Source organism: Sciurus carolinensis, chromosome 11 (genome assembly GCF_902686445.1).
Source record: "Sciurus carolinensis chromosome 11, mSciCar1.2, whole genome shotgun sequence".
Classification (NCBI taxonomy): domain Eukaryota; kingdom Metazoa; phylum Chordata; class Mammalia; order Rodentia; family Sciuridae; genus Sciurus; species Sciurus carolinensis.
In genome coordinates, this window is record NC_062223.1 from 108,365,317 (window position 1) to 108,388,188 (window position 22,872).

At 34.4% G+C, this 22,872-nt stretch overlaps 1 protein-coding gene across 1 annotated transcript in view; it reads left to right on the forward strand.

Moving 5' to 3' along the window:
- Nucleotides 1-22,872, forward strand: part of Atm (ATM serine/threonine kinase) — a 152,519-nt gene that overhangs the window by 93,539 nt on the left and 36,108 nt on the right. Inside the window, 13 exon segments of the mRNA XM_047515806.1 lie at nt 309-413; nt 1,746-1,865; nt 9,260-9,494; nt 9,946-10,113; nt 11,784-11,897; nt 12,666-12,880; nt 13,465-13,672; nt 14,664-14,777; nt 15,066-15,224; nt 15,602-15,740; nt 15,840-15,922; nt 17,160-17,300; nt 18,063-18,179. Coding sequence (XP_047371762.1) covers nt 309-413; nt 1,746-1,865; nt 9,260-9,494; nt 9,946-10,113; nt 11,784-11,897; nt 12,666-12,880; nt 13,465-13,672; nt 14,664-14,777; nt 15,066-15,224; nt 15,602-15,740; nt 15,840-15,922; nt 17,160-17,300; nt 18,063-18,179 — 1,918 coding nt within the window.

Genomic DNA, 22,872 nt, shown 5'->3' on the forward strand with positions numbered 1-22,872 from the left:
CCACATTAGAACTTGTTCTTAATGCCTGACACATAATATGTGTTCACTGAATAAATAAATGAAAATATAGCATATTTGAAACCAGTCAAAGTATCTGAGAAATTTCCTTTTTTTTCTTGCTTGAAGAATTTAAATGATCCATAAAATCATTAGCATTTCTTAACCAAATTTCTAGAAATGTTTTTTATTAAAAATAAAAATGTTAATTTCACTTTTAAAATTTTGTTCTTTGAGTTATTTATACATGTATATATTTAGATTTTGTTTTTAAATATGTATTTTTCTTTTCTTTTGGAATTATCTCACAGCAAAGGACTAGAAGGAACCAGTTACCACGAATCATTGTACAATGCATTGCAGTCTCTGAGAGACAGAGAATTCTCCACATTTTATGAAAGTCTCAGATATGCCAGGTATTATAAGAAGTCAAAGTTATTTTACTGTTTTATGTCATGGCTTGTTTTTTTCAAACTTAAGGAATAATTTCAATGTGAGGATTTGCACTGTTGTAGGGATAAAGACATGGTAGCTAGGTCAAGTGATTCCTTGTCCTTCCTTGTTCTTCCCTCAAAAAAAATGTTTTCTTTGGGACCTCAACGTCAGTTTTTTTTACCCAAAGCTCTCAAGAAAGTCTGTAATTCCTACTCCTTTGTTTTCTTCCTATACAAGTGTCCTGAGAATTTTAATCTTGTTTCCTTAAGTATTACATGACATTTACTCTCTTAGCATTAGAGTTCTAATTTATGTGGTCACTGCTTACAGGGTTGTTTTGAGGGACAAATGAGATGATGCCTGAATAAGCAATTAATGTAAAAGTTACATTAAAATGTAACTTTTATTTAACAGTGATTAGCAACCTAGTGAATGCTATATTACAGCAGTAATATTTGCTCTCATTTAGGTGCATATTATGTGCTAGCCCAGATTCTTTTCTCAGTTGTTCTCTAATCCTCAAAATAAGTATGAGGGAAAAAAAGTATGGAAATAAAGGGCTTTCAATCTCAAAAAACCAAAGGAAGAATGATATCGCTAATAAGTGGATGATGACACATAATGGGGGGTGGGAAGGGTTAGTGTTGGGGTTGGAGTTGGGTTTAGGGAGGGGGGCAGGAATGGAGGAAGGAAGGACTGTATAGATGGAAGGGAGGGGTGGGAGGGGAGGGGGGAAGGGAAAAAATGGCAGAATGAATCAAACAACATTACCCTATGTAAATTTATGATTACACAAATGGTATGCCTTTACGCCATGTACAGTCAGAGAAACAACATGTATCCCATTTGTTTACAATAAAAAAGAAAAAGAAGAATAAAAAAAGAAATAAAGGGTTTAGTGAAATCCAGTGATATGTCCAAAGTTAAACAGCCAAAAGTGGCAGAACTAGGATTTAGATCTAGGGCTGAATGATCACAAGGCTAATATTTTCTCTGCTGCTATTTCGTATTCACTAATGTTTGTGAATATTAGTATTATTAGATTAATAGCAAGCCTGCAATGATATCTCTGTAATCACGGATTTGTATTTCTATCTTCCTAAAAACCTCTTAGTTTTTTGGGTTTTGTTTTGGTTTTTGGTTTTGGTACTGGGGATTGAACGAGATGAAGGATCCTGCTTAGTTGCCCAGGCTGGCCTCAAACCTGCAATCCTACCTCAGCTTCCCAGGTCACTAGGATTGTATGCATGCACCACCATGTCCAACCTCTTCTTTGTTTTCAAAGTTTTATTTCTTTTCTCTTTTGCCATTAGAGTAAAAGAAGTGGAAGAGTTGTGTAAAGGCAGTCTTGAGTCTGTGTACTCACTGTACCCCACACTTAGTAGATTGCAGACCATTGGAGAGTTAGAAAACATTGGACAGCTTTTCTCAAGGTATGTAATTAATGTGATTCTGTAATCCCAGAAAGCAACTTTTCTGTTACTAGTAATGTCTTGTATATGACTTCTCATTAAAAAAAATACTTTTAACTGTAGATGAACACAACGTTTTATTTATATTTTTATGTGGTGCTGAGAATCAAACCCCGTGCCTCACACTTGCTAGGCAAGTGCTCTACCACTGAGCCACAGTCCCAACCCATGACTTATCATTTTTTAAAATAAACTAATACATTATATTTTCCTCATTTTACTTTCTAATGTGGTAAATATCAATAGATATGTCGCAATTAGAAGTTCTTTGTGGTCTTCAGTAGTTTCTAGGAATATCAAGTAGTTCCTGAGTATAAAATGATTGAGATCTCTTTAGGGAAGATTTGCTTCCTGTGAATTTGTATTACTGCTTCCTTCTCTACCAAGCCACTGCAAGAGCTTTCATTTCCTAGTCATTATCTGATTATCTTAATCTTCCTGCTTTGTCTTTTTTCTCAGTATAGTAGTCAAGTTAGATCCTGTTTACTTTAAGCATCTGAGAAGCAAACATGCTGTTCACATAAGTGAATTGTACAGTATGCATTTTCTATTCCTTTAGTAAATAATGTTAGCGGATGAAATTTTTGCCAGTGCCAGCTTTGCCTTCACTGAATTGTGATATGACAGCTGCAGTTATGCACAGTCATCCTCTGAAGGTAATTAATGAGTTTACTTCATTTCCTTACAGATATGTCCTTCTTTACCACAAAGAACATGGAAGCAGGACTAGAGGTGTAGGAATTCTGATAGGTCTGATGAATATTTTCCCATTTTAGAAGAGTTTTATTGAGAAGGACTACTTTATATTATTTCAAAGAGTGTTTTAAGAAAATCTTTTTAAATATTTATTATCTGTGGCCTCTCTGCCAATCTCTTAGGGGTCTGACCACATACCATTTTGTAGTTTTTTTTAAACTTGTTCTTATTTAGAATTTTTTATAAGTTCTAAGCTTGTGACTATAAAAATTCCTTTTATTGTGTATTACTTTTTTTGGTGGTTTTATTTTATTTATTTTTTTTGGAGGGGTACAACTTTTCATTTCTATGGTTGTACACAATGTAGATTCATACCATTCATGTGATCATAAATATATATAGGGTAATACTATCTGTTTCATTCTACTGTTTTTCCATCCCTACCCGCTCCCACCCCTTTTTCCTCTACACCATCCAAAGATCCTTCATTCTTGTCTTCCCCCTACCACCCCCCTCATATATTGTCATGCACTTCTCAGAGGAAACATTCTGCCTTTGGTTTCTTGGACTTGGCCTGTTTCACTTAGCATGATATTTTCCAACTTCATCCATTTACCAGAAAATGACATAATTTTATTCTTTATGGCTGAGTTATATTCCATTGTGTATATATACCACAGTTTCTTCATTTGTCAATTGAAGGGCATCTAGTTTGGTTCCACAATCTACCTATTGCAAATTGAGCTGCTATGAACATGGATGTGACTGTAGTATGCTGATTTTAAGTCCTTTGGGTGTAAACCAAGGAGTGGGATAGCTGGGTCCAATGGTGGGTCCCTTCCAAACTTTCTGAGGAATCTCCATACTGCTTTCCAGAATGATTGCACCAATTTGCAATTCCACCAGCAAAGTACAAATGTGCCTTTTTCCCCACATCCACGCCAACACTTATTACTGCTTGTGTTCTTGATAATAACCATTCTCAATGGAGTTAGATGAAATCTTAGGGTGGTTTTAATTTGCATTTCTCTAATTACTAGAGATGATGAGCACTTTTTCATATATTGGTTGATCACCTGTACATCATCTTCTGTGAAATGTCTGCCCATTTCCTTACCATTTATTGATTGGGTTCTTTGTATTTTGGGTGTAAAGTTTTTTAAGTTCTTTACAAACTTTAGAGATGAGTGCTCTGTCTGAAGTGTGTGTGGAAAAGATTTTCTCCCACTCTGTAGGCTCTCTTTTCACAGTATTGATTGTTTCCTGTGCTGAGAAAAAAACTGTTTAGTTTGAATCTATCCCATTTATTGATTCTTGCTTTTATTTCTTGAGCTATGGGGGTCTTGTTAAGGAAGTCTAGTCCTAAGCCAACGTGGTAGAGATTCGGGCCTACTTTTTCTTCTGTTTGGTGAAGGGTCTCAGGTCTAATTCCTAGATTCTTGATCCATTTTGAGTTGAGTTTTGTACAGGGTGAGAGATAGGGGTTTAATTTCATTTTACTGCATATGGATTTCCAGTTTTCCCAGCACCATTTGTTGAAGAGGCTATCTTTTCTCCATTGATCTACCTGTCTATTTTGGTGCCAGTACCGTGCCATTTTTGTTACTATTGCTCTATAGTAGAGTTTAAGGTCTGGTATAGTGATACCTACTGCATCACTCTTCCTGCCCAGGATTGCTTTGGCTATTCTGGGTCTTTTGTTCTTCCAGATGAATTTCATGATTGCTTTTTCTGTTTCTATGAGAAATGTCATAGGAATTTTAATTGGAATTGTGTTAAATCTGTATAGCGCCTTTGGAAGTATGGCCATTTTGATAATATTAATTCTGCTTATTCAAGAACATGGGAGATCTTTCCATCTTCTAAGGTCTCCCTCAATTTCTTTCTTCAAAGTTTTGTAGTTTTCATTGTAGAGGTCTTTCACCTTTTTGGTTAGATTCCCAAGTTTTGTTTTTTTTTTTTTTTTTTTTTTTTTGTGGCTATTGCGAATGGAGTTGTTTTTCTCATTTCCCATTCAGATGTTTCATCGCTTATGTATAAAAATGCTTTAGATTTATATGTATTGATTTTATATTCTGCTATTTTGCTGAATTCATTGATGAGGTCTAGAAGTTTTCTGGAGGAGTTTTTTGAATCCTCTAAACAGAGAATCATGTCATCAGCAAATAATGACAGCTTGAGTTCCTCTTTTCCTTTTCATATCCCTTTAATTTCTTTAGTCTGTCTAATTGCTCTGGCTGGTATTTCAAGGATGATGTTGAATAGAAGAGGTGAAAGAGGGCATCCCTGTCTTGTTCCCGTTTTTAAAGGGAATGCTTTCAGTTTTTCTCCATTAAGAATGATGTTGGCCGTGGGCTTAGCATAAATAGCCTTTAGAATGTTCAGGAATGTTCCTACTCTCCCTATTTTTTCTAGTGTTTTGAGCATGAAGGGGTGTTGTATTTTGTCGAACGCTTTTTCTGTGTCAATTGAAATAGCCATATGATTCTTATCCTTAAGTCTATTGACATGATGGATTACTCTTATTGATTTACGGATGTTAAACCTTCCTTGCATTCCAGGGATGAAACCCACTTGATCGTGGTGCACAATTTTCTTAATATGTTTTTGGATACGCTTTGCCAGTATTTTGTTAAGGACCTTTGCATCTATATTCATCAAGGATATTGGTCTAAAATTTTCTTTCCTTGATGTGTCTTTGCCTGGTTTGGGTATGAGGGTGATATTAGCGTCATAGAATGAGTTTGGTAGGGTACCCTCCTTTTCTATTTCCTGGAATACTTTGAGAAGTATTGGGATGAGTTCTTCTTTGAAGGTCTTGTAGAACTCGGCTGAGAATCCGTCTGGTCCTGGACTTTTCTTGTATGGTAGGTTTTTAATAGCTTCTATTTAAATGCCCTCTATTTCATTGCTTGATATTGATCTGTTTAAATTGCATATGTCCTCCTGCTTCAGTTTAGGAGGTTCATATGTCTCTAGAAATTTGTCGATGTCTTTGGTATTTTCAATTTTGTTAGAATATAGATTTTCAAAGTAGCTTCTCATCATGTTATGTATTTCAGTGGTGTCTGTCGTGATATTTGCTTTTTCATCACGAATTTTAGTAATTTGAGTTTTCTCTCTCCTTCTCTTTGTTTGTGTGGCTAAGGGTTTGTCTATTTTGTTTACTTTTTCAGAGAACCAGCTTTTTGTTCTGTCAATTTTTTGAATTGTTTCTTTTGTTTCAATTTCATTGATTTCAGCTCTGATTTTAATTATTGCCTGTCTTCTACTACTTTTGGTGTTGTTTTGTTCTTTTTCTAGGGCTTTGAGCTATAATGTTAGGTCATTTATTTGTTGACTTTTTATTCTTTTCTTGAATGCACTCCATGCAGTGAATTTTCCTCTTAGTACTGCTTTCATAGTGTTGTATCGTCATTCTCATTTACCTCTAACAATTTTTTTTATCTCCTCCCTGGTGCTTTCTGTTATCCATGCTTCATTCAATAGCATATTATTTAGTCTCCAGGTATTGGAGTAATTTCTATTTTTATTTTGTCATTGATTTCTAATTTCATTCTATTATGATCAGAATACAAGGCAGTATTTCTGTTTTTTTGCGTTTACTAAGGGCTGCTTTGTGGCATAACATATGGTCTGTTTTTGAGAAGGTTCCATGTGCTGCTGAGAAGAAAGTGAATTCTCTCATTGATTGATGGAATATTCTATATACGTCTGTAAAGTCTAAGTTATTGATTGTGTTACTGAGTTCTGTGGTTTCTTTTTTTTTTTTTTTTTAGTTTTTGTTTGAAAATCTATCCAGTGGTGACAGCAGGGTGTTAAAGTCACCTAGAATTATTGTGTTGTGGTCTCTTTGATTTCTGGAATTGAGTAGGATTTGTTTGATGTACATGAATGCACTGTTGTTTGGGGCATAAATATTTACAATTGTTAGGTCTTCCTGATGTATGGTTTCCTTAAGCAGTATGAAATGCCCTCATTTATCCCTTCTAACTAACTTTGGCTTGAAGTCCACTTTATCTGAAGTAAGGATGGAAACCACTGCTTTTTTACTGAGTTCATGTGTGTGGTAGGTTTTTTCCCATTCTTTCACCTTTAGTCTGTGGATGTATTTTTCTATGAGATGAGTCTCTTGAAGGCAGGGTCTTTCTTTTTAATCCAATCTGCCAGTCTGTGTCTTTTGATTGGTAAGTTTAGGCCATTAACGTTCAGGATTATTATTGAGACATGATTTGTATTCCCAGTCATTTGAGCTGATTTTTGATTTTTAACTTGACTTGGTTTCTCCTTTGAATAGTTTTTCCTTTAAGGTAGCTCCTCCCATTACTGACCTACATTGTTGTTTTTCATTTCCTCCTCATGGAATATTTTGTTGAGAATATTCTGTAGTGCAGGCATTCTGTTTGTAAATTCTTTTAACTTTTGTTTATCATGGAAGGATTTTATTTCCTCTTCAAATCTGAAGGTTAGTTTTGCTGGGTATAGGATTCTTGGTTGGCAACCATGTTCTTTCAGAGCTTGAAATATGTTGTTCCAGTCCCTTCTAGCTTTTTAGAGTCTGGGCGAGAAGTCTGCTGATAACTATTGGTTTCCCCCATAGGTAATCTGATGCTTTTCTCTCACAGCCTTCAAGATCCTATCTTTATTTTAGATGTTAGGCATTTTCATTATAATGTACCTTGGTGTGGATCTGTTGTGATTTTTTGCATTTGGTGTTCTGTAAGCCTCTTGTGTTTGATTTTCCATTTCATTCTTCAGGTTTGGGAAATTTTCTGGTCTTATTTCATTGAATAGGTTGTTCATTCCTTTGGTTTGTATCTCAGTGCCTTCCTTAATCCCGATAATTCTTAAATTTGGTCTTTTCATGATGTCCCATAGTTCTTGGAGATTCTGTTCATGATTTCTTACCATCTTCTCTATTTGGGCAACTTTATTTTTAAGATTAAATATTTTGTCTTCATTATCTGAGGTTCTGACTTCCAAGTGGTCTAGTCTGTTGGTGATGCTTTCCACTGAGTTTTTTGTTTGGTTATTGTTCCCTTCATTTCAAGAATTTCCATTTGAATGTTTTTTTTTTTCAGAATATCTCTTTGTTGAAATGATCTTTTGCTTCCTGCAGTTGCTCTTATTGGTATGAACATTCATTGCCTGCAATTGCTCTCTTATCTCATCCTTTTGCTTCATGAATCATTTTAATCATGTATAATCTGAAGTCCTTTTCTGACATTTCTTCTATCATACTGTCACTGGATTCCATTAATATAGAATCTAAATTTGTTTGTATCATTTTCTTCCCTTGTTTTTTCATGTTGTTCATGTATCTTCCCCTCTAGCAGTGCAGATCTGGGATATTGCAGTTTCTCCCCTGTAGGCATATAGTGACCCTAAAGTTTTCCAAAACCTTTTCTTTAAGGTGGAGATCAATATTAGCAGTACCCATTTCAGACAGTGTGCAACATAAAACCAAAGAGCCCCTATGAGGATGCAAACAATATTGTCATAATAAACAGAATGAGTTCAATTGTTATCTTCAGTATAACAAATAGATTTGCAATAAGGTCTGCAGTTTCTGATGGAGGACAAAGAGGATGGGAAGAGGTGTAGGACGTAGCTGTCAGTGGGATAAGAAAAGAATATATAGAAGTTCTAGATCATAGAAAGTGTGAGAGTGTAATCAAGAGAAGTCTGTTGTTAGCATGGGAAAAGGGAGAAAGAGACTCCGAGGGAACAGGTAAACAAAAGGAAAAGAGAGTGAGAAAAGTAAAGAAATAAAAACTTAAAATTTTTCAATAAGGAGAATAAAGAAATTCTACACTTTAACAGTCATATAGTATTCAAACCTCCCAGTCTTCAGTAGCCTAATGTATCAGAGGTACCTGACAATGAGCTTCCAGTCTCCAGCAGGCGTCTCAGGATGGGATTTACCCCACCTGTAGATGGGAGATAAGGCTTCCAGGATTATCCAAGATGGCTGCTGTGGCTTCCAAATGTTTTGGCAAATAGGGAGCTGCACCTCGGGGTGTGGGCGTGGTTGGCTGGAGGTCCTGGAGGCGGGGCGCAGTCAGTCAGTCTGGTGGTCCTGGTGGCAGGGAGCATTCAGTCTATTTGAGGGCCCCAGTGGTAGAGAGTGATCATTTGGGCTGAGGGATCCTGGAGACGGGGCTCAGTCAGTCCAGGCAGGGGTCCTACAAGTCCTGGCTGTTGTCTCAAAATGGCGGCAGCCACGTGTAACCAAACCTGCAGGTACTATGACAGTGAACTTTCAAGCAACAGCAGGATGCTGGTGCTCCACTGGTGGTCTGTGGTCAGTGTGCTGACTGCTGTCAGAGGATCAGGAGGTGAACCTCGGCAGTGGGTGATGGATAGGTGAAAGGCAGGTGATGGACAGGCAAGTGGCAGGCAAATGGCAGATGGTAGGTGCCAGACAGTGAGCAATCTGTACTCAAAAAGTAGTCGATATGCTGGCAGACTGCAGGTGATCACAGTAGACAAATGGGATAAACAGCAGGGGATCGATAAGCTCCAAAAACTGCCTCACCAAGAAACCAATAACCTCTGCTTGAAACCTGAGTTATGGAGCGATGTGTATTACATTTTAGAACCCCATGATTTTTTTTTTTATTTCTTTTGCTTACATAAAACTGTGTTTTGGCTTTCAGATCACTCACAGATAAACAAATCTCTGAATTATACATTAAATGGCGCAAACACTCCCAGCTAATTAAGGACAGTGATTTTAGTTTTCAGGAGCCTATCATGGCTCTACGTACTGTCATTTTGGAGATACTGATGGAAAAGGAAGTGGAGAACTCTCAGAGAGAATGTTTTAAGGACATTCTCACCAAACACCTTATAGAATTCTCTATTCTGGCCCGAACTTTCAAGAACACTCAGGTAAATAGGATTTAAAATCATCTTACTTCTTGGCCTTTCCTTTTATTGTATAACAGAAAGCATGAGTGAATAAGAAATGTCGTTGAGAAATAGAGATCACTGTTGCACAGTGCATAGTATAATTGTTAAGATGTTCTGTGTTTTGCAAACCTGAGTTTAAGCCTTAGGCAACGTACTTATCTTCTTTCAACCTCAAATTCTTGGTTATGTAAAGAGATGATCCCTAACTTACTATGATAACAGTTCAGTGGTTTGATACACATGCACATGTGTAACTATGAAGAGAGACACATGAAGAGTAGAGGTTGGAAGGCAAGCACAGAGGTACTTTAAGACAGCCCCTGACAAATAGTCATGTTCTCAGTGAATGTTAGTTACTGCTTTCATTATTATTAGTGGTAATAGTAGTAATAATGAAAGTATTTATTCCTATTTGCCATTTTCATTTCAGCTACCTGAAAGGGCAATATTTCAAATTAAACAATATAATTCAGCTATTTGCGAATTCTCTGAGTGGCAGCTGGAAGAAGCACAAGTATTCTGGGCAAAAAAAGAGCAGAGTCTTGCCCTGAATATTCTCAAGCAAATGATTAAGAAGTTGGATGCCAACTGCGCAGAGGTTGTTTGTTTGGTTTTTATCGACTGAAATAATGTTATGCCATTATAAAAAAAAAAAAAGCACTGCTATTTTTTAAAATATTTTATTAGCAATTTTATTAATACTTTGAAGTTACTCATCCGTGAATAAAATGTTGTGAAAGAGTTTTGAAAAGAAGTTTAGAAACTGTTTTTCCTATTTATAACAAGTCAGTAAGTTTTACTTGTGATGGATTAATTTAATTTATCCCAGTGTTAAGTCTTACTTTCTAAAGAATTCAAGAATGGTAAGTGGGTTGGGCATGGTGATGTACACCCATAATCCCAGCAGCTTGGGAGGCTGAGGCAGGAGGATCACAAGTTCAAAGCCGACCTTAGCAATTTAGGAAGGGGCTGAGCAACTCAGTGAGACCCTGTCTCTAAATAAAATGCAAAAAAGGGCTAGAGATGTGTCTCAGTGGTTAAGTGCCCCTGGGTTCAATGCCTGGTACCAAAAAAAAAAAGAAAAAATGGTGTAGAGGAGGCAATAAATGTGAAATACCTACTGTAAATTTGAAATAACAAGCGCAGAAATGGAAATTCTTGAGAAAACAAAAATATTTTAAATATAAAGCAAGATGACTGGGATTGTGGCTCAGTGGTAGAGCACTTGCCTGGCACATGTAAGGCACTGGGGTCAATCCTCAGCGCTACATAAAAAAAAAATAATAATAATAATGGTATTGTGTTCAATGCAACTAAAAAAAAATTATAAAAAAAAAAGCAAGTTGGAACAATTAATTTGCCACATCCAGATGCTTGGAAATTTTCTCATCTAATATTTTATTTTACATCACCTCTTGGTTATTGCAAATGTGTTTTTACTACTTTAGCAGTATTTCTGGCCTAGAATGGACAAGGGAGGTAAGGAGGTATGTTTATAGGAATTATGAATTGGTCAAAGATTTGACTATGGTATTCCTCAGACCTGCTTAGTGATTCTCAACTTACTGGACTTTTAATGTTGGATGTTTGTATGATATATCCTCCATTAGTAGGGAATTTATCATTATACCAAAGCACTGAATGCCAGTATGATATATTAAATATTGCTTAACACCATGGGCCCTGAAGTGCAGGCTGTCTGGAGTTGGCTACTTTCTTTGTACCTCAATTTTTTTACCAATAAATTGGGGATAATATATTCAGTTCATAGGATTCCTGTGAGGATTAAATGGATTAATATACATAAACCTGTTACAAATTGTCTGGCATATATAAGTACTCATAAATTCGAGTTTCTCCAATAATAGTAATAATAACTTTAAAAAGTACAGGTTGATTATTTTATAAATTTACATACTTGGAATTATTAAAATAGTTGTGTCCTGAAAACAGATGAGGAGAAATTTCTTCCTTTTTTTTTAATTGAACTCAAGGCACTCCACCACTGAGCCACATCCCTAGCCCTATTTTGTATTTTATTTAGAGACAGGATCTCATTCAGTTGTTTAGTGCCTTGCTTTTGCCAAGGCTGGCTTTGAACTCATGATCCTCCTGCCTCAGCCTCCCAAGCCGCTGGGATTATAGGCATGTGCCACTGTGCCCAGCTAGGAAAGACATTTTAAATGTGCTTTTTCTTCCTACATAGAGAACATTTTTATATAGTTGCGATAATGAATTGCATTTTACTCTTTTGTTTTTCTTACACAGAATGACCCCAACCTAAAACTTATATACACAGAATGTCTGAGGGTTTGTGGCAACTGGTTAGCAGAAACTTGCCTAGAAAATCCTGCAGTCATCATGCAGACCTACCTAGAAAAGGTAAGCTTTTGGAGCAACTCTTAAGATTGTTGTTTAGCATGAATAACTTGATCTTTTCCTTAAGAACAATTGTATTTCAAAAGCAAAAGTATGGATTTATTCTTTCACATATTATTACTATTGGAGCTCTCTATAATGTTTGTGACCAAATGAAACAGAAAAGGAGTATATTTTTAAGTAGCCCCAAGCGTCTCTTCTTCCCCATTCCCACCCCAGCTATTCTTTGAATAAGTTGTTTCTGATAATTTCTCCATTTATCATCAACAAAAATAACTGATTAAGGAATGTGCGTATCGTCCCATCAACCACAAGTAAGGGCTAGAACTTCAGTACTCCACCTTGTTTTGGCCTTCAGTTTTTATTTAGTTTAACTAGTAACCTCACAAAAAAAAAGTGTTAACATGAAAAGCATGATGTAATTATGCTTTTCTTTAAATTTTTAAATTCTTTAAATTTTAAAGAAATTTTTGTTTTTGCAGTTCTTTACAAATATCAGTTGTGGTTATTTCTGTGGTATCAGAAGTTACTTTGAAAAGTCAAGAAAATACATTCTTCATTTAATTTAGCATATATATATATATATGGTGTAGGATATATATATATGGTATATATATATATGGTGTGGGATTACCTTGATCTGAGTGTTTAAATGTATATAATGTTTATAAATATAATTTAAATGTATATAGTGTTTATAAGTATAATTTAAAAACAATGTTTTTAAAGAAAACACCTATAAAAGCAGTATTTGATTCTTGATTCTTGAAGGCAGTAGAAGTTGCTGGAAGTTATGATGGAGAAAGCAATGAGCTCAGAAATGGAAAAATGAAGGCATTTCTCTCATTAGCACGGTTCTCCGACACTCAGTACCAGAGAATTGAAAACTACATGAAATCGTCAGAATTTGAAAACAAGCAAGCTCTCTTAAAAAGGGCCAAAGAGGAAGTGGGCCTCCTAAGAGAACATAAAATTCAGACCAATAGGTAAATATGTGCCTACAGGTGATGATTTTGTGTTCACCAGCTGAGTAAATTGAACTTGTTTGTGTAAAAAAGTGTGATGTGAATTCTTTTTTTTTTTTTGAGCACTAAAGCCTAGTTTGAGTACTTACAGATTGTCATGGCCCTACAGTGATTAATCACAAATTAGTATGCAGTACACTGATACATGTTCTTTATGAAGAATTCATACCTTAGTTCTAAAGTCATTGTAGACTATATAGATGTTACCTTTTTGGATTTTTTGTTGTTATGGTTGGAAAAAGATTGGTGTTGAAATTAAATACAAAAAAAATCTGTTTTAATGTAATTAAATATATTTAAACCTACCTTGGGTCTGTATATTTTAGTATAAATAGAGGATCAAGCTAACTAACTGGCTTGAGTAGAGTCCACTTTGTCTTTGGTTGCCTAAAAAGCTTGTGAATTATACCATATGACAAAAGTAATTTTTCCCCTTTATAAGCTTTAGAACTTTGCTTTTTCAAAATCATACATATCATGTATGATGTTTGTAGCTTTGTAAAATGTTATGACTTTTGTGTTTTACTTTAATTATCCTATGCAAGATACACAGTAAAGGTTCAAAGAGAGCTGGAGCTGGATGAATGTGCCCTCCGTGCACTGAAAGAGGATCGTAAACGCTTCTTATGTAAAGCAGTTGAAAATTACATCAACTGTTTATTAAGTGGAGAAGAACATGATATGTGGGTATTCCGACTTTGTTCACTCTGGCTTGAAAATTCTGGAGTTTCTGAAGTCAATTGCATGATGAAGGTAAATCTTGTTCAACTCCACATTCAGTCTTGTGGTAAAAACTTAGACATGAGCCCCACGATATCCAATTTTATATAGTCCTTTATCTCCCTAGTAGTAAGTCTGGTCTTCTACACACAGGTACTTGATAAGCTCCAAATGACACAAGATTGTGTGGAAGTGAGAGAATTTATGTCAGTGTTTTTCCATATCTGCAATTACCATAGGAGAGTACCTAGGATGGAGAGCTAGATTGAGAAATTGGAAAGCAGTTGAGAAATGATATGATCACAAGTAGACTTTTTCATGCTGGTGATATAGCACATCACGTTGAGTGCCTGACTCCCATGCTGGAGGCCTGGGTTCGAGTCCCCAGCATTGTGGGATTGTAGAAATAACAAAGAAGTAGACTTCTTCCCTTAGTTTTGATTTTTTGAAATTATTTTTAGTGAATTACTTTTCTAAGTGGAAAAACAATGTTTTTAAAGAAAACACCAATAAGCAGTACTTGATAAGTTTTATTTAAAAATCTTATATTTTAGTGATGATACCTAGTATTAAAAGTATGATACCAAAATATTATGTCTGTTAACTTGAAGGTTAAAGGTAAAAATGATTCTCCTCGGCAAAAAAGCGATAAGACTCATTCATAATAGATAAAACCAGTCTCTGCTGTAGTGCACACTAACTTCTGTTACTTTTGGAATATAGGGAAAATAATTATTACATACCATTTTCTCAGGATTGTCCTCCTTGGAGTCACTGGAATATAAACAGTTCCAAGCACTCCTTTTCTGAGGACAATTTAAGTTAGGATCAAATGTTCTTACTTGCTTAATCCTTTATACCCACTAGGAAGACTTGCAGATAGCACAAGTGACAAAGAATAAATGTAGCTAAGTTTTATTAATAACCCCTAGGTTGTTCTAGTAGAAGAACTTTATTTTAGAATAATTTCTTTGCTTAGATATGAGAATATTGAAATGTATTTTTCTTAATTTTTCAATGGCAGAGAGATGGAATGAAGATTTCATCATATAAATTTTTGCCTCTTATGTACCAGTTGGCTGCTAGAATGGGGACCAAAATGATGGGAGGCCTAGGATTTCATGAAGTCCTCAACAATGTAAGTAGACCTGAACATCAAAACATAGTAATTGCTTTTCTTTTATACTACTATATACCATGTTAAGTATATATTACTCTTCATCTCTAGGATTTCTCTGACTTCACAGAGTTGTTACTCAGTCTCTCTTCATTTACCTCTTTGGCACTCTCACACTCAGACATACCCATACTCCACCCATTGTCATATATAGGTAGTAACTTGCCTTTTGATGTTAAAAAAAAAATGTGGACTTTTTATTTTTTTTTTAAATTTGTGCAAAACTAATAGTTCTTAACTTTCTGACAGCTCATCTCTAGGATTTCAATGGATCACCCCCATCATACTTTGTTTATTATATTGGCCTTAGCAAATGCAAACAAAGATGAATTTTTGACCAAACCAGAGATATCAAGAAGGAGTCAAGTAACTAAAAATGTACCTAAACAAAGCTCTCAGCTTGATGAGGTATTTTCATTTGTGATATTCATTCTTTTCCTAGATTATTCCTTTCTTAAGTCTTGGGGATTTTAAGAATTCATGTTGTTGATAATATTTGGTTTTTTAATCCTTTATTATGATAAAATTGGCTCAGAATTTCTGAATATTTTTTAAAGCATAGATAGCAGTAGTGTTTTCTTATTTTCCTCACAGCAGTGAAAAATAGATTTCTGAAAGGCACCAAAGTCACTGACACTTGAGCTAATAGTAATCTCCTTGTATTTGATTCACAAGGTGACTATTTTGTTTGTATCTGATGACTTACAGTCTTTCCATTATCAAGATCTGTGCATAAATTTTGTTTTTGTCATTGTTTTCTATAACTCACTGTTTTTTGTTAATAGGATCGAACAGAGGCTGCAAACAAAATAATATGTACTATCAGAAGTAAGAGACCTCAGATGGTCAAGAACATTGAGGCACTTTGTGATGCTTATATTATATTAGCAAACTTAGATGCCACTCAGTGGAAAACTCAGAGAAGTATGTTTGAAAGAATGAGTGTTGCTACTCCTACTTGACCTACAGTATTGTTCCTCAGTTTGCAGTTGTCACTAAAATCTCTCTATTTTTAAATAACAGAAGGCATCAATATTCCAGCAGACCAGCCAATTACTAAACTTAAGAATTTAGAAGATGTTATTGTTCCTACTATGGAAATTAAGGTAATTTACCATTAACTCTTGATTTTTTTTTAATTAAGCCAGTTCTACTTTATTAGATCAAACTTTATTCAAATAATCTTTTTATGTATTCAAAATTGGTTATGTATTGGAAATTTTGTGTGTTTCAACCTAGAGATTACATTAGATTGCATTAGATTCCCTTGAAATAATCAAAGGCTTCTACTTCCTTTGCCTTCCGTTCTATACCTCCCATCTTTTGAAGATCTATAGGGTATTATCTTTAATGGTCAGAAGAAGGAAAATTCCAGGTGTTTAAACCAAGACTAACTTTTGACTTAGCAAGAAAATTCTCAATTGTTTTTCTTTTGATTTTTTTTTTTTTTTAAAGTTTTGGTATTTGGTGGAATGTATTGGCTGTGATGTATTACATTATTTTTTTTAGTTGGCAGTGGACCTTTATTTTATTTATATATTTATATGTGGTGCTGAGAATTGAACTCAGTGCCTCACACATGCCAGGCAAGCGCTCTACCACTGAACCACAACTCCAACCCATGTATTACATTATTAAGTAATGCAATATGTATTGGACTGTATGATCATAATACATCTAGGTATGTCATAATTATGTTTTATTGCTAGAAGCACCATGTGGGCAGGGATATTGTCATAATATAGGTTATAATTTAGAAAATGAACATGTTAAGTACATTGTAAATCTCTCCATTGAATTTGTACTTCAGTACTTTGTATAAATTGTCACTGAATTTGAACTATAGCTATATCATGTGGATTAACTGATATCTTTCCAGCTATATCAGCTAAGTTAGTTAACTGAATATATCCTGAAAATGCCATAATCACTGACATAGAAAACTCCTTGCCACCCTTTTTAAAATGTACATGTTAAAAAAAAAATGTACATGTTGTTGTAAGGAATTTTGTTATTTCTCAGATGACTTAACATATGTGAATAACAACACTTGAGTTCTAATTTTTTCAGTAATTTTTCAGTAACTCTGTTCTAACTTGGTATACCTTAGTTTTATTAAAAACTTTAGAAAAGTGAATTTAATATTATCTATATATAATTTTTGAAAACTTTTCAATGTAATATATTTTATCTTTCATTCAACAGAAAGTAAATTTATAGTTCTAGTTCCCAACCAGTAACACAGTTTCATTCATTCCTGTTTAATCTTAAAATTGCCATTTATCATTTGTTTAAATGCAAATTCTATATTTGACCTATTTTCATAATTATACTTTTCATTAGGTGGACCCCACAGGAGAATATGGAAATCTAGTGACTGTACAGTCATTTAAAACAGAATTCCGTTTAGCAGGAGGTTTAAATTTACCAAAAATAATAGATTGTGTAGGCTCTGATGGCAAGGAAAGGAGACAGCTTGTCAAGGTAAGACTTCCCTTTTCTGTTGTAGTCCTTAAAGTATTAATGATATCAACATTAAAAAAAAAAAAAACTCATTTGATATTTTTTGCTGCTTTATTATTTTTTTTAATAATTACAAGTGAGAAAAACTTGTGAAATAGAAATGCACTGTTTTTTTAGAACCATGATGTGTTTTTCTATATTTTTTTTGTAGTCTCTGAAAGACTATCATTATTATACAGTTGATTCAAGTAAAAGACTATTCTGTTAAAATGCACAGACATGATGAGGTGAACAATTAACTTGTTTGTTGTGAAAAAAATCTTTTTGTGGTTGTGACTTATTTCCATGATTAGGACAAGTTAAAGACCTTTGCCTCAGTATACTGGGCTTAGCACTGTGCCTGGTGCTATTGTTCCAGAAAGAGCCAGTATTCCTCTTTTTGTGTTTGCTCAGGGGTTCTTTGGGTCCTGCTGGAGAACAGTGGAGAGATATAGTACTACTCCATTTAGGTATTTTGCAGTGTGCTGGAAGGTGGGGAAGTTCAATTAGTTTGATTCTAAAAATAGATAGGGAAACTTCTTTTTTCTGTCAGTGTGCTTCCCCAGTGTTAGCTTATTCTAAATGAAAGATTAACAGTAGGTCTTAATTATTTAAGAGACTATTCAGAAGAGCACTGATGCTCAGATTGACTTCTGAGTACATTGTTATGTCCTCAGGTAAGTCGTATAGGTTTTTCTAATAAAATGAACTGTACTTAGTTATTTATGTTTGACTATTCTGAAGGGCCGTGATGACCTGAGACAAGATGCTGTCATGCAGCAGGTTTTCCAGATGTGTAATACATTACTGCAGAGAAACACTGAAACTAGGAAGAGGAAATTGACTATCTGCACGTATAAGGTATCTAGTTTGTTTTCTGTTGCTTCACCAAGAAAATATGCCATTCTTTGGACAAAGAATCAACAAATGTTTTTAGTGAAGGACCAAAGAGTAAATATTTTAGGGTTTGTGAACCACATAATTCTCTGTCACATACTCTTCTTTAATTTTCTTTATAACTCTTTACACCTGGAAAGCCATTCTTAGCTTACAGGCTGTACTAAAACAGACTGATTTGGTCCAGTGGCCAACCTCTGATTTTAGACAATATCATTCTTCTTTTAAAAAGTTTTCATTGATATTGATTGCAGTTAAGTGTTTCTTATAGTCACCTGAACTATTTCCCCCCAATCTTTTCTTTGTACTCAACATTCATATAGAGAACTTTCTCTTTTTTTAACAGCTTAATTGTGTGTACATGGTTTATTTTACAAGCCCTTATTGATGGGCATTTGGTTGTTTCCCATCTTGTGCTGTTGCAAATAATCCTGCTTTAAAATGAATAACCTTGAACATATAAATTTCATATAGGTTAAGTGAATCTTTGAATAGATTTCCAAAAGTTGGGTTGATGAACTAGAGGATATGTGCATCATAATTTGGAGGTTATTTCCAGTTTACCATCATTGAGGGTAAATCTCATTTATGTTTCCTCCAACAGTTGCTTAGAAGACAATCCTCAAGTTACATTATTTCTATTAGCTAATCTTCTTTGGCTCTTATATTATTTTAAGAAATAATAAAGCCTCATTTTGAAGGCCCTATTTTTCATAGATTTCTCCTTTGGGTTTTATTATAACTCATTTTTTTCCCGTTTTTTCTTCTGCTTCTACTTTACCAGAACTCATTTGCTTTTTTTTTTTTTCCCTCTAGGAGAATATAAACAAATTAAGAAAATGTTTGAATAACTCAGCTGTCTAGTAGAGAAGCATTCTTTCAGAGTCTTGGAATAGTGCTAGCATCTGTTTGTTTTCTTATACTCTCAAATGGCGCATGCCAACAAGTGTCTTACTTTCTCTAGAAAATTAACTCTGTATAATCTGGTGTTTTCCTAACCATTGACACTAGTTTAAAAATATGGAGAAAAGTTTCTTTCATGATAATAAAAAGTATATAATATGAATAAATTGCCTAGCAGTAGTATTATCAAGAAACACACAGGACTGCATGGAAAAAAGTGCAAAAATAAGAAACTATAAAGAAAACTAGGATAAGAGAAAGGTATAGTATTATATCATAAATGGGAAGATATTGAAATATTAGCTTATTTCAAATTAATATATAGATTTAATGAAATCTAAATCAAATTTTCTGTAACGTGGAAAACTGATTTTTAAAAGTTTATCTTGAAGTACATATTTGAGAATGATGAAATTGTTTTGAAAAAAGTAATGAGAGTAGACTTAATCCAATAATATTTAAACAAATGACAAAACTTAAGTAACAAAAATGGTCTGGTTCATGGAATAAGAATAGATAAATTGGGCTAAGAATGTAGCTCAGTCTAACACATACAGCACTGTAAAAACAAAGGGTAGATCAATAAAATAAAAATAAGTCGCCTTCAGTCATTCTTCAGTACACACTTATAAAAATTCAATATATATACCTCTTTAAATTCCTGAATAAACTGAAAATACTCTTATCTCTTGCCATAAAATTATAGGTGACACTTGCATTTTTATGTTTCTGGTTATCCACAATGAACATTGTTTTGTTGGAATAAATAATTGCTTAATTAAAAACCCCAAACAGGCATTTGAGAAAAAGGAATTAGATCTACTCTCCGAAACTGATTGAGCCAGGCTATTGTAACCGAAATCAAAAGTTAGTTTTGAACTGTTTTAACTGCTTTCAGGAACAAAGTATTATAAAACCAGCAATTATCAAGTATGTTGATGCTGTCCTGGTCCAGGGATCACATTTAAAAAACCCCCAAGTCTAATTACTATGTATCTGACTTGTAAAAGTTGATAAACTTGTAGCTGTCTCTTATCTAAAAATTGCTAAGAAGTTCTTAGCAGATACTCTATAATGTGTTTGAAATGAATTGTTATTCTGTAAGTGCTGGACTTTAAAACACAAAGACAATTACTGAAGATTTAGTATGGTCTTCGAGAGTGCCTCCTGATTTTCTCAGAAAGCAACTGTTTTCAAGCAGATATACACTAGAACCTCTGAAATTCATTTGTAAAAAATGAGAGAAAGCCTTGACCTAGAATATTTTGAAAGTAAACCTCCATCTCTACCTTATAACTTTCAGTGTCTCATTTTTATACAGAACTTTTGACCAAATTAATTATTCCATTAAAATGTCTAGAAATGGGCATGTCACATAATTCATCAAGTTACTTAATTCTGTACATCTGAATATTAAAGTATAACTTCTAAATATGAGAGCTTAGGTTTGACATAATTATTTAGAATTATAAAACTAGCCAGAAGACCTATTATAAGATTACTCCAAGAATGTGAAAGTTGTGTTATCCATTTGATAATCTAGCTATTTTTGCTTTTAGTTTAGGTTCCTGGAGTTGCTAAAGGGAAGCTGTATATTTAGTCCAGATCATCTGTGTAGTCATTACTAATCCTGGGATTCAGGCCTCCTGTGTTCATTGTGTCAACAAATGGGTACAGGGACAACTCGAAATTAGGTCTTGGTATCCAAATCTCATGTGTCAGTATGTATCGTCAAAAGGAGACACTTTGTATATTGAGATACACCAGATAACTCTTATAAGAGAGTCAGGTGGACATGAGGACAAAGTTCTTACCATATGTGCTGATAATTCAGACATAGTCCTCTGACATTTACCACAATTTGTATGACTGGCCTGATTTTTCTTCAGCAAAACTGTATTTTTACATAGTACACTGAACAAGTCTAAAGTCTTAGATGTTAGGGCATTCATTTTGTAAATTCTTGACTAATAAATAGTATATAATTGTTGAAAAAGGTTTGCATTAACCTTTCAGTTCTGCCTTATGCCAATAATTTTCTGTTTTCTGTGATGTATATTTCCAAAGCATTCTTCTTAGCATTCTAGGAGTGAAGCCATAATGTCCTAAGGCATTCACTGTATATAATGAAGTAACATCTTTTCTCTTTAACTATAATGATATAGCTGTGTACCTTGAAAGAATTGAGAAAATAGCTATCAAGCATTTTTTTGTGATACCACATGAAATACCCAGATACTCAATTGAAATAGACTTTTCCAGAGTTTTGTTTTGGTTGGTTGTTTTGGTCTAGTTTGGACTACCATTTGCCTTTTAATACTTCAACTATTTCTTCATCAACCAACATCACAGTTGGGACCCTAACCTCAAGTAGAAAAAAATGTAACCTATCCTTTTCTAGGTCTGTCTGTCTGTCTGTCTGTCTCTCTCTCTCTCTCTCTCTCTCTTTTAATATTTTTGGTTGTAGGTGGACACAATACCTTTATTTTATTTATTTATTTTTATTTGGTGCTGAGGACCCAACCCAGTGCCAGGCAAGTGCTCTACCACTGAACTACAACCCCAGCCCCAGTCTCTTTTTTTAAAATGCTAGTTTTTAAAACATTTTTCTTTTCTTACTAGTTCTTTTCAGTTACATGTAATATTAAGAGTTTTTTTGACATAATTATAAAAGCATGAAATATAATTTGCTCTAATTCAGTTCCTAGTACTACCCCTCTCTCCCCTTCTCCCTCCCTCCTGTTTCCTTCCCTCTACTGTATTGATCTTTCTGCTATTAAAATTTTTTTAATTAATGCCTTGTGGATGTACATAATGGTAAGATTCACTGTCATATGTTCATATTATGCACATACGAAAGTTGATTAGATTCATTCTACTGTTCTTTCTTTTTCCCATCCCTCCTCCTTCCCCCTCAGTCTCCTCATCTACTCCACTGATCTTCTATTTTGATGGAATCTCCCCTTTTCTTTTTTCCCATTTTTGATTAGCTTTCACATAGCAGAGAAAACATTTGACCTTTGACTTTCTGGGTCTCTTTTAGCATGATTATCTCCTTTACATCCATTTACCAGCATATGCCATAATTTCATTCTTTATGACTAATAGTCCATTGTGTTTATGTACCACATTTTCTTTATCTATTCATCTCCTGAAGGGCACCTAAGTTGGTTCCATAGCTTGGCTATTGTGAATTGTGCTGCTATAAATACTGATGTGGCTGCATCCCTATAATATGCAAGAGTTGTATAGCTAGGTCATATGGTGGTTCCATTCCTAATTTTTTTGTGAAATCTCCATATGGCATTCTAGACTTGTTGCACTAATGTGTAGTCCCACTAAAAATGTATGACTGTAACTTTTTCCCCACATCCTTGCCAACACTTATTATTATTTGTATTCTTGATAATTGTTGTTCTGACTGGAGTGAGGTGAAATCTCCATATAGTTTTGATTTGCATTTCCTTAATCACTAGAGATGTTGGACATTTTTTTCATGTATTTCTTAGCCATTTGTATTTCTTTTTTTTTTTTTTTGTAAACAAATGGGATACATGTTGTTTCTCTGTTTGTACATGGCGTAAAGGCATACCATTTGTGTAATCATAAATTTACATAGGGTAATGTTGTTTGATTCATTCTGTTATTTTTTCCCTTCCCCCCACCCCTCCCACCCCTCTTTTCCCTCTATACAGTCCTTCCTTCCTCCATTCTTGCCCCCTCCCTAACCCTAACTCTAACCCTAACACTAACC